The sequence below is a fragment of the Eptatretus burgeri genome, chromosome 13 (genome assembly GCF_056783735.1).
Source record: "Eptatretus burgeri isolate ZD-2024b chromosome 13, Ebu_testis_v1, whole genome shotgun sequence".
In the NCBI taxonomy this organism is placed as follows: domain Eukaryota; kingdom Metazoa; phylum Chordata; class Myxini; order Myxiniformes; family Myxinidae; genus Eptatretus; species Eptatretus burgeri.
In genome coordinates, this window is record NC_140973.1 from 11,104,371 (window position 1) to 11,117,368 (window position 12,998).

General features: G+C 44.5%; 1 protein-coding gene across 2 annotated transcripts in view; it reads left to right on the forward strand.

The window, feature by feature from the left end:
* Positions 1–12,998, forward strand: part of LOC147013837 (voltage-dependent L-type calcium channel subunit alpha-1D-like) — a 283,507-nt gene that overhangs the window by 234,456 nt on the left and 36,053 nt on the right. For both annotated transcript variants that reach the window (XM_085851103.1, XM_085851104.1), the window contains exons 29-31: positions 1,102–1,185; positions 6,167–6,187; positions 10,543–10,671. In XM_085851103.1, the coding sequence (XP_085707229.1) occupies positions 1,102–1,185; positions 6,167–6,187; positions 10,543–10,671 (234 nt within the window). The remainder of the gene's footprint in view (positions 1–1,101; positions 1,186–6,166; positions 6,188–10,542; positions 10,672–12,998) is intronic.

Below are 12,998 nucleotides of genomic sequence, written 5' to 3' on the forward strand. Positions count from 1 at the left end.
TCTGAACCCGGATTCGTATGTGACAATTTTTCAAGTGATTCTTCATCATTGAGAGATGGGGTCAAAAACTATGTTTAGCATGACATCTCAAAAAGTTGTGGACGAGTTATGACAAAACTAGTTGGATGAATTGGTTAGGTGACAATAATTGGTTATGGGGACAGCGATGCCGCTGATGCAGTGCCCCTATTCCCACTATACTGGCACTCATTTTTCCGACCTCAGAAGGATGACAGGCTGAGTCAACCCCCTGGTGTTAATTCAGTGGAAAACAGGGCTCAAACTCAGGACGCGAGGATCCCAAGGCACCTCCCGACCGCTCAGCCAACACCAAGCTTCCAACAGGGTGGATCAGATAGAGCTGATAAACAAGAAGCTGCCCTTATTGTCACATACTTGTTTGTCTGTCTGTCTTTGTTTTCTGTTTGTTTGTCTGTCTGATATCTGCTGTCCCCTGATATATTGCATATCTTGGGAATGGAACGTTTTGGGGCTACCAAAGTTGCCAAATATAGTGGAAGGCTCATGGGGGGTCATGGGGGTGGGGTGGCAATTATGGGGGCACGTGGCCTACGGTGTGTAGGTTTGGGGGATGTCTAATTTATCAGTCAATAGCCCAATAGCCTGATACTATCACTTGAGTGACACCACCAAACGTGGTAGGGATAGAGTTGGCCCCATGGGGAGTCAATGATGAAAAAAATGAAGTGCGTTTGTCTTATAACTCAGGACGTAGCACATGGACCCTCCCCTCGCCCCGCTCCCCCTCCTCTCCCTCCCAGTGCGTGGCACCTGTTTTGTCACCGTTTTCAAATCGTGCACCACTTCTTCACAAAAACATTTGAGAGTACAAACGTATCTATATTTGTAGATTTGCAAAAAGTATGCAATTCATGTCAATGATTATATACTTCGTGTTTGATCACTCTGCTGCTGATATATATATATATATATATATATATATATATATATATATATATATATATATATATATATATATATATGTATGTGTATATATATATATATATATATATATATATATATGTGTGTGTTTTTTGTTTTTTTTATATTTACATTAATATTTTTTGGTCTGCTGTTTAGCACTATTTCAGGGATGCCTGGAACACGTTTGATGCTCTGATCGTTGTTGGAAGCATTGTGGACATCGTAATAACTGAGGTCAATGTGAGTCCAACCTTTCATGACACGGTATCAAACTTGCTGTGCCTTTGCCATTAAACTGCCACTCAAGACTTGCTTACACGTTCAAACTTCCCTGTCAGACACACAGCGATGAATCGTACGGATAAGCCTCGCATCAGCGTGTGCTTGGGGGATCATGTCACGTTCACTGTTGAACAAATGGTTAAATGCCATTTGTTTTCTCTGTTGAATCCTTTATGTTGGTTTGTTGTTGCGATTGCACACCTGGAAGCAGTCTCTGTAGGCATGTGTTTATTTACGGCATCAATCCCTCCGAAGAGATCTGCAGAGACAGACGGCAGAACCTTCTAATGACGTCATAAAAGTATGAATATTTAATGCTTCCAATGTCTAATGATGAACCATTCTTCCAGGAGATTTGGATGGGGCAGTATGTTCAGAACGGAGTTATTTATTTATTTATTTATTTGTGGGAAGAATTTAATTGATCGGTGCCATGTTTATCAGCAGGAGCAGTGATGGCTTGTTTGACTTCCAGATGCTTTTCATCAAGGTTCGAACCGGATTTTGACATTCACAATGGATAGGAAAGATTTCTTCAGTGGCCATTTTTTTTTCATGTACGCACCAGGGAAAGTGGGTGGTTGGGGGAGGGGGGTGGGTCGGAGCGGAGCCTATATTAAGAAATTTATAATTGAGAAAAGTAAGAGGAGAGAGGGTGAAAAGAGACAGAAATTGGGGAAGGTATGGGTGTGGGAAGAGTGAGATGAGTACAGAAAGGTTTGGGAGACTTTGACAAAAGGAATGAAAGTGGCATGTGTGGGGGCTACGGGGAAAGGATCAAAATCCTAAAATATTGGCTTACTTAGATGACCCTTTGAATATAATTTCTGAAAGACATGCAAGGCTATCGAACCCCCCCCCCCCCCAAACCATATCAAACATTCAAGCAGTCAGTTTATCCAATAGAGATAATCCATCCATCCATCCATAAGGACCATACTCTGTGCAGAGTATTCTGGGAAATTGGGCACAATCCTGGACGGGTCACCACTCCAACACAGGATACCATCCAGCTGGTACTCATTTTTGCTGACCTCAGAAGGATAACAGGCTGAGTCAACCCCACCTGGTATTAATTCAACAGCCGAGCAGGATTTGAACTTGGGACCCTCGGATCCCAAGCCCACCGCTCTAGCCATTGAGCCAACACCAGGCACACATAGAGACGATGTTTATTTGTGTTGTCTTGTTGTCTTGTTTTGATTCCCAAAGTATAAACTCACTGGCTCCCAATACAAACAGTTACCTTGTTGCTTCGCAGGTAGGGCATTGCATCACAAAGTTCATCATGTTAAGCTGGGGACTGGGGATGTTAAGCTGGGGGACCTGTCTGCAAACATTCACTGGCGGATGTTAAAAAGTTTTTCAAACAGCAGACCATTGTGTTCCGGTACACTGGCCAAATTCCAAATTCCTGTGCTAACCGAAAGCACCCTGCAACAGAGTTGCGACTTGGTCTGAGGTTGGGTCTCATTCACGGACTCATCCTATCTTGGTCAAGAACCAATGCTCTGGGAGCAGACTATGTGGTCACAGGCTGTGCCAATCTGGCCACAGAACTGAAGATGTCATTATTTTTGTGTGACTCGTTCTCCAGCTATTGTTGCAATACAAAACCCTTTCGAAGAGGTTAAGTTTAAGATGACTCAAAGTACGACACAGCACAAGACGATAGATCAATGTACTAACAGTAGATACAGGAAAACAGAGGGACAAGTGACAGACAAGGATGGATTTGGCAGATGGGGGATAAAACAGACAGGACCTGCAAACAGTTAATGCAAAAGTGTTCCAATTGCCGCAAGTTGTTGGGGGAGATTAAAAGTTGGTGATACTAGAACCAGTTTAGTCTGGTTCTAGTTTCGTCCGAACCTTCCTGAGTTGTTTGGTCGGTCAGGTTTTTAGAGGGTTGGAGAAAAAAAAAACATGGTTGTACAGACTCAGAGAGGTGTTTCCACAGCTGAGGGAAGAAGGGACAAGGGAGCAGGTATGAGCAATCGACCAAGATTTGTGAAGGGTACCAAGGTGTGCGTTTCTGGAAACCTGTAGGCATCTGGAAGGAGATGGGTGGGACAATTAAGCACAAGGAAGGAGATGGTGGAGCAAACAGATTTGAGCCAGCAGAGAGGACTGCCATGCTATCCACCTTCTTGTAGTGGGCACCAAAAGATACCAAAAACCATCAGGGCCTTGGATTTCAGTGCTTTCATTGGTATGAGATGACATGGTGGAGCACCAGCCGATGGAGTCGAGCGGTATATCTACACAATGGCACTGTGGGAGTAAATGCTTTGTACACCACTGAGAGCTGAGAAGGATGAAGGAAAAGGGGGGGTGAAGGTGGAGGGAAATACAGGACAGGGATTCAGGGATTCACAGCCTGATATTTCTTTTCAGCAAAGACATCAGGAAGGCACTCTGCCTTGTTACTAACTGCATCCGTTGGGACTTCCTCCTTAATGAACGAAGAGACAAGAACCTTTGTGACATGGTACGTTAACCAGTTGCCGCAAGGATGTTGAGGAGAGGACGAAGGAATGAACGCTCCATTTCTCAGGTGAGCACAGTGTTTGGCTCCAGTTCTTGTAAGGATGTATTGGCACTGACTTCACGCTGTGCAAGGAGACTGTAGGCTCCGGATCGGTGAGATTCACGTTCCAAGCATCGAAGGCTGGATGCCTTCTGGGTGTTGCCTCACCGCATGTTTCCTGATGCGTCGACGCAAAAACAATGTAAAGTGAAGATTGCTCCCATAATATTAGGTAATTTATAAGTTATGCACACCTAATATGAAGGGGGAATGGATGGGTATGACAAGGAGTGATGGGAATGGGTTTAAAGAAGGCAGTGGAGGGCACATCAGGGAAAGTAGTCCGCAGGGTAGTGCTGTGAACCAGCACACAAATGGGGCAAAAGGGGTTTTGTCTCCGTCAATTCCTCTATCCACCAAATTTGGTTGTCTCCGTCAATTCCTCTATCCACCAAATTATCTCTTCCTCCCAGGTTGCCTCAGATTTGCTTCTCAATGCCTGCTGAGACGTCTTGTTCCTGGCCACACATAAGACATTTTGTGGATGGTTCATCATCATCATCGTCATCGTCATCGTCATCATCATCACACACACGTCTTGTTTGTAAATTTTACCCGAAGTCCGGCCAGTGTGCTGCTGGGAACGATTGATTGATCGGCTGCGTATCGTATTGTTCGAATCATATTGTGTGGGTCCCGAGACAAAGCCACTGTTCAACTAAAGCACTTTTGTGTTAAAGGCACCTCTTCACCCATGCACTAAGAACACACCCCAAGCAGAAACAGCATTCCTTTCCTGTAGTCATTCTTTGCAGACTACTGTAGTATACGAGAGTACTACTCTCATACACTGTAGTTCCAACTATAGCATTTTTGCCTGGGGTACTTAAAGTCCCATAAACAAGCTTCGTCTCCTTTTAAAATGACCACCTGCCAAGTAGTATACAAATTGCCATCAGAGAATGCTTTTCGTGCGGTTCTCTCCAATGTCCTTTTGAAATGGCTCCTTTTCTTTCTTGTTTTAATGGGAGCTGTTTAATTGATTGGGAGTCAAATATAAACAGGTTTTGTTACACATGGTTTTACACTTTAAGTGAACGCTATCCTGCTTCAATTATATTTACGTTAAATCAACCAGACAGAAAATTTGCACTTGCGTATACCTCCAGGCTCATGGAAGAGCAAGACGATGGTGACAAGGGTGGGGATGGTAAGAGGAAAGAGGAGTGGGGGGGGGGAGTGTGTGGCAGTGACCAGACAAACAAGGAAGTGGATGAACTAAAGAGAAAGGAAAGAGAGTAATGTGTTGATGTAGATAAGAGTGGTGGATGTAGCATGAGTTAATGGTGATAGAAAATATCATGGGTGGATACAGAGGATGACACGACGTATGCCTGGTGTTGACTTGATGGTTAGGATCATGGACTTGGGATCCTAGGATCCTGAGTTCAAATCCCACTCGGCTGTTGAATTAATACCAGGTGGGGTTGACTCTGTCTGTCATCCTTCTGAGGTCGGCGAAATGAGTGCCAGCATGCTGGAATCCTGTGTCAGAGTGGCGACCTGTCTAGGATTGTGTCCAATAGCCAAGGAGACTGCTTAGGCAGCACCAACGCTCTGCACAGAGTATGGTCCCAATGGATGGATGGATGGATGACTGATGTGAGGTGGTGGTGTACTGCAGTCTTGAATCCCTGGAAGGAAAAGTAGGATTGTAATGACTGAGGTTGTAGTGACCCCTTTGAGGGGGGCACAGGTAGTTTTTCTTCGAAAAACTTATTTAGGTGACAAGTGAAGGCTTCTACTGAGGAAGGCTAACATTATCCATACCTGGAGTTGCTAGTAAATGAAAAAAGGTCTTATGTAAGGGACAAGTAAAGGCTTCCACCGAAGAAGGCTTACATTATCCACACCTGGAGTTGCCAGTAAGAGAGGTGCTCGAGGGAATTATTGCTATTCCAACATTTGGCAGCGAGCATGCACACACGGTCATGCGGCACCGAGTCTTTGCAGGACAACTTGATTGATACATCGACACATTGCTTACACAGGAATGTGGTTACCTGTAGATATAAAAATATTGTATAAGCAGGTGTAACCTGGAGATGTAAAGCAATATGTTTTGCAATGCTTATCACATTTTAAAGTCGTTTGCAGTTTCTCAGGTGTGTGCATGTGTGCGCGCGCACGTCCTGTACATGTGCGACATGCTTTATCGAGGTCCATAGCACGAGTGCAGTGGACATCTATTCAAATGAGTTTGTATTGAAAAATAAGATGATATGTGAGTAAACCGAATTGATTGTCTTCCTCTACACTTGCCTTCTCCCTGCTGCTGTCCTTCACCTGTGAACAATGGCTTACGATTCTCTTTCAAAAATCCTGCTGCTACGGACACATTTGCCGCAGAGTGGTGGACACTTGAGAGAGGTAACGGTATTAGTTATTCGGGTGAACGCCTGGAATTGCACTCTTGAAATCCCATTCCACAATCAATTAAAGCAAACCCATTTATGATTTGTTAAGTTGACTTCACGATCCACTCGGCTTAATTTGAGGATCAAGTTTAATGAGAAAAGAGACTCGGTTCCTCATGCGCAGCAGCTGGAATATAACTGACTCGGACTCGATGTGGGGCCGGTGTAGCACTCAAAGCACCAGCTCGATGTACAGGGCGTGGCAAAAAGATGGGACAGATTTCAGGGTGGAATAATTCCTTGATAATGGAAAGAAATTCTTGTTTTTGTTTTGTTTTTTCCCCCTTTCACGTACTGTATCAGACAAACTGAAGATGAAAAAAATCAACAATTAACAATTAATCCTCAGTGATGACAAATCGGACACGTGAACAACTAGCATTTGTGGTTGAGCAGTATTTCTTCCAAAGATATTCTATGATTTCGGCACAAAGAGAATTAAAGGGATTTCCAAGTACATGATGCACCATCAAGAAAGGTAATAAACGGATGTGTGGCAAACTTCCGTGAAACACCCATACGGGGCGACACGCCACACCGCAAGGCCACGTCTGTCACTGCCACGAGAGAATTTTCCTGGGAAGTTGATCTCCAGATTTGGAGATGTGAATTGTCCGCACAGATCTCCTGATCTCAGCCCACCTGATTATTTCCTGTCGGGTTAATTAAAATGCTCAGTGAACCGAATGAAAACATTGTGAGCGACATTCACGCCATTCCGATCGGGTTCGTTGAGAAGCTTTCGAGGGGTTTGGGCACCAGAACAGCAGAAGGTGTTACCTGCCAAGGGGTGAATCGAACTGTCATCATTTACAAAACCTCGTGCATGTTGTTGAAGATATCACAAAGTCTGTACTTTACAAAGATGTCCCATCTTTTTGCCACACCCTGTATTATTATCAAAACAGAAGGCTTTCAAAGCTGAAAGAGGGGTCACAGAGTCTCTTCCACACCGGGTTTTTATTCGTAATATTTATGCTACGCGTATTTTCTTGCGGTTGGCCATTGTGTTTATTGGGATTGTTCTGCTTGGAAGTCAGCCACATCTGTCTCTTATAAAGCGGGAGTGTCTGTCCGTCCGTCCACAAACTACTCCCTCGGTTTTGGGGATAGCCCCATCAAACCTTCTGTGGAACGTTTTGAGGTCCCGGCAGATGTCTTAAGGTGGGTGGGAGGTTTCATAAGTACCTCAATACAATTATGATTTTAACTTTTGATCCGTACGAAGTGTTTTGTATCCGCCCTTTCTCGTCAGCAGATTAGTCTGAATTGGGTGTCACATGAGAAGGGTGTCAATGTTCCTTTACATCACGAGTGTTTGTATTTTGTTATATTAATGGTATAGTATTAATTTGTGATCGGAATGATGCTGTTTGGAATGAAAAGAGAAAGAGATAGTGTAGTACATAGTAGAAAAATTGTGCAAATGATGATACGAGCATCAAATTTGGCACATTTGTTCTCCAGGGCTTTCTCATCAAATCTGCCTGATTGGCCATTTGAAAATCCAAATTTTGAAAAAAAAAAAAAACTTCAAAAAAATTTGAAGTCACAGCTGGCTGAAATTATTGAAGCGCAAGTGAACATCCCAGACAGAGAACCAAGGGGAGATGCAGTCATCATTGATGGCTCAGCACTTATCAATGCCCTACCTCCACGCACTTCAAAGATATTTGATGACTATGCTAAAGAAGACATCATCCCAAAGGTGGAATCCTATGGTGCCAGGTACGAGAGGGTGGACGTAGTGTTTGATGTGTACAAGAAGTCAAGTCTGAAGTCCGAGGCAAGGTCGAAAAGGGGGCAAGGAATCAGAAGAAGAGTGACAGGAACCAGTAAGACCCAAGTAACTGGAGAAGCTTTCTTCGAGATGACAGCAACAAGACTGAGCTGTTGCACTTCCTTGGGGAAAAGATGTGTGAAGCACAGACGACAAGCACAGTCATTGTCACAAAAGGAGAAGATGCCATTAGCAACACAAGGAAGTTACTGGATGCTGTGTCTCCATGTTGTCATGAAGAAGCTGACACTCGAATATTTGTACACACCAGGGATGTAACGACGGATGGTAGCAAGTCCATTATCATTAAGGCTAATGACACGGACGTACTAGTCATAGCAATGTCTGTACTGCCATCCTTACAGGAACTAGGTCTTGAGAACATGTGGATTGCCTTTGGCCAAGGAGCCAAGGCACGATGGATTCCAGTCCATGAGGTAGTTTCTGCAATAGGGCCTGAGAAAGCTCAAGGGATCCCATACTTCCATGCGTTCACTGGATGTGACATCGTGTCTGCATTCCGCGGTAAAGGGAAGAAAACTGCATGGCACACTTTGAACGTCTTTGATGATGTTTCTGAAACATTCACCAATCTCAGCCAGCATCCAACATTGATTCGTGATCTTGACTTTTTTGGGGTTTTTTTTTCTTCAAATTTTTCAAAATTTGGATTTTCAAGTGGCCAATCAGGCAAATTTGATTAGAATCCCCTGGAGAACAAATGTGCCAAATTTGATGCTCGTATCATCATTTGCACGATTCCTCTCAAAAATTGCTGTTATCTGCCCCACTAAGAGAGAGAGATTGAGTTTAAAGCAGAATGAGGAAATTTTGTGAGGGTTTCCACCCGTGACATTCACGGATTCGGCATTTGTAGTTTCGCCATTGTGACATCATCAAAACATGACCCACCTTCCTTCTGTTGGGGTCAGCTGTAGTAAGTTTTTTGCACAAGTCATTCACGAACCAGCTGTCCAGCCCCCTACTGTGCATAGCGTGGGTACCTCGTTAGTCTGCTATAAAAAGGTGCAAAAACTGATCCCATTAACTTGCAGACCTGTCAGCTTACTTTGAATCTCTCTCACCGCAGGCAGGTCGGTGGTCTTTCTGTCTTCTACGATCTCATTTCTGGCCTTGCACCCCTCCCCCCCACCCCCTGCTCTGTCTGTGCTCTGTCTTCCCTATATTTCCGCAGGGCGCTCAACGTCTGTGCAAAATGCCCCCTTCTGGCGAAACGACCAAAATCCAGAATCACTGCTCACCTTCATTCTGTCGTTCCTCTTTTTTCCCCACCTCAGAAACAAATTCCTATACTTTCTTCAATCCCACTCTTCCCTCCAGGTCTTCAAAACAGCTGTTCACCACCATCTCTTATCTTCCCCTATCCAAAACCACGATCTCTTCTACCCCCAATAATCCACCCTAGACCCACCTTCAAATTCCCTGTCTTCCTTCCTGAAAGTCCTTGTAGTGTAAGGACCTGAAAGTCCCTGTAGTGTAAGGACCTGAAAGTCCTTGTAGTGTAAGGACCTGAAAGTCCTTGTAGTGTAAGGACCTGAAAGCCCTTGTAGTGTAAGGACCTGAAAGCCCTTGTAGTGTAAGGACCTGAAAGTCCTTGTAGTGTAAGGACCTGAAAGTCCCTGTTGTATTCATCTTGTTCAACTCTTGTACCCCCACCCCATCCCTCTCCCTTCCACAGATATCCTATTGTGTCTGTTCCCCACTGTTTTGTGCTTCCCTCTCCTGCCCCTTTTGTCTCCTGCTCCCCTTGTTATATGTTCTGTGTGTTAGCTCTTATACGATCGACATCTTTATGTTAACATCGACATTGTATCCAAAAAAAAGTCAGCAAGGTCATGGAATCCATCATCACAGTTGACATCAAATCATTCCTTTTCTCCGACAGCCTCATGTCAGATCATCAATTCGGATTCAGACCTGGTCACTCTATCTTGGACGTGCCGTTTCTACTCTCCCAACAACGGGTGGATGCTCTCAATGTCCGACACGCAATCAGGGCCATCTCTCTCTGGACATATCTTGTGCTTTCGATACAGTCTGGCATCCTGCCTCGCTCTCCAAACTCTCTTCCTTTGGCATCCAAGGCCGACAAATGCTGTTGTCCCACCAGTTTCCCTATGCCACATTTTGCATCCATTGACGCATCACCTCCTATTATTTCAGTTATTCTGCTCTTCCACGAGCCTCGATACTTACAGAAAATAATTCCCCATCTCAGAAAGCCTTCAACTGCTGGTGCTGTTCGCATGACTCGCCAAAGCTCCAAATAATTTGGACAGATATTTTTTTGGTAAAAGTTTCACGCCGACTTTCATGATGAGAATTGATCTTTGATCGCCACAATTTCAGAAATCTGATGAGTTATTTGAAATCATATCCCGTTACTATGGTGATTTGCATATGTTCCATTGACAATAAACAAATAATGCTGTTGTTGTTGTTGTTGTTGTTATTGTTGTCCACATGACATACCGCATGTTTGGCAAATTTCCCCATCATGTCCGCAGAGCTCCGAAGAAAACGGACGTATCTCCATCACTTTCTTTCGTCTCTTCCGTGTCATGCGGTTGGTTAAACTTCTCAACAAGGGAGAGGGAATTCGGACTCTTCTCTGGACTTTCATCAAATCCTTCCAGGTGAAAGGCCGTACCACGGTGTGTTACGTCAACCCATTGTTCCTGTCTATCACTAAATTGTCCCTCTGTACAACTAGGCCTGTGGGTACCTTTTTCACGCTGCTTACATGTACATGGATGATTGCATTTTGTTGAAGGACAACATCTCCACCAGGTCAATATTGAGTTACCCATGGTCGTGAAAATCATTTATACGTCTGGGCAATAGCATCGAAGCATCGAAGCAATAAACTGGGTGAGAAATGACCTTTGAGAGTCAGGAAGATTACATTGAGGGAAATATGTGAAAGGTATAATGGGGGAGGGTGGTGACAGGAGGAGGAGGGGGTTGGGGAGTAGATAATACCTTGGATGTGAGTTCATCCAAGGTCTTTTCCAACGGAGCATTGATGAGACCATTAAAAAATTTCAACTTTCCTACACTGTTGTCTGAATGAGGAATCACATGTTTGTCGATATTTTCCTCTGCCGCCGAAGCTTGACGGAGGTTATGTTTTCACCCCTGTCTGTCTGTCTGACTCTATATTTGTCTGTCTATGAGCAGGATATCTCAAAAAGTTATGGACCGATTTGGACAAAATTTGGTGTGCCAGTTGGATGTGTGACAAGAACAAATTGATTCCATTCCAGTGAAGATCCGGATCCAGATACGAGAATTATTTTTAAAGTTAATCTTCACCATTAAGAGATGCGGCCAAAATCGATATCCAGGGTGTTTCAAAAAGATTGGTACAACTTTGACTTTTGACATTTCTTTGGTTTTTTGACCGATACCGTTTTCCTTTTCAGGGTTTGGTGGTGTTATCGTGGTCTTTGTTCCCTGGGATTTCTCGCTCCGTAGCTCAAATATGCCATTTTACAGTGAAGCAGAAGCCAAAAGTGGTGGCTCTGTGGAATGAGACTAAATCATATGTAGACACCTGCCGGAGGTTCTGCCTGGAATACGACCTCAGAACATGTGATGGACCCAAAAATTGTGCCATTCAACGTATTGCGAAGCATTTTGAGCACAAGGGTACAGTGCCCAACCAGAGCAATGGTAACAGTGGCAGGCCAGCATCAGTGAGCAAGAGCCAAGCCAACATTGATGCCTTGTGGGATTCTGTAGTGGACAGTCCCAAGAAGTCCCACCGCAGGCGCTCCCGGGAGCTCGGCATCAAACCAACATCAGTCTGGAATGTCCTCACTAAGGAACTGAAGATTTTCCCATACATCATCTCCATTAGGTATAAAGAGTCAAGATGACATGAGAAGGAGACTTGATATGTGCAATTAGCTCATTGACAGGATGGCGCGGTACCCAAACAGATCACCCTGATCTGATTCAGTGATGAAGCCCATTTCCTCTTGAACGGTGCCATTAACAACCACAACAACATTTTCTGGAGAGCAGAACCACCTGAGGAGATCACTGAGAGGTACCTGAAAGGGCCTAAGGTCACTTGTATCTGTGCCTTCAATGCCAGATGGGGAACACTCGGTCCTTACTGGTTTGAGAATGACAACAGCAGGACAGTGATGATCAACGGTGAGCTCAACTGGGCCGTGCTCCAGAAGCTCCAAAATTATCTAGCCCAAAAGTCACCCCAAACCAGCTCAGCATGACCTGGTTTATGCAGGATGGTGCTCCCCCGCATACAGCCGATGACACCATCACTTTCCTGCTGCAGCTCTTCAGAAACTGCCTCGTTGCCCTGGGTACCGCTCATGACTGGGCACCCCATAGCCTCGACTTGAACCCTCTGGATTACTGGTTCCCTGGGGGGGGGGCTGCCAAGGGCTCTGTCTATGCCAACTCCCCTGCCACACTGTATGATCTGAAGCAGGAGGTGTCAGACTACCTCCAGGCAGTGCCACATGAGACCTACAGGAAAGTTGGACAGGACTTTGGAGTCAGGATCAATGCCTGTCTGAACCGCGGAGGGCACACATCGAGAACGTCAATTACAAGGATTTTGCGTAAATACCAATTTCAGACCTTGGGCTCTCACTTACTCCAGCAGTGATTTACAATAGCAATCAATGACAGAAAATACCATGTCATAAGCTTTCAAGAAATGTTTGGTTCATGTTCCTGAGGTTTCTGTTTCTTTGTAAATAAACATTTAAAGTTGCATCACTCTTTTTGAAACACCCTGTATAACATGATATTTCAAACAGTTACGGACGGATTATGCCAAAACTTGGTGGATTATTTGGGAAGGTGACAAGAACAAGTCGACTAGATTTTGGGTCAAGTGCAGATGCAAATCAGCTCTATCAGTAGGATACATCACATAACTTGTTCAGCCTGGCTGGGTGATGTGCTTTACCGAGTGCCATTCTAG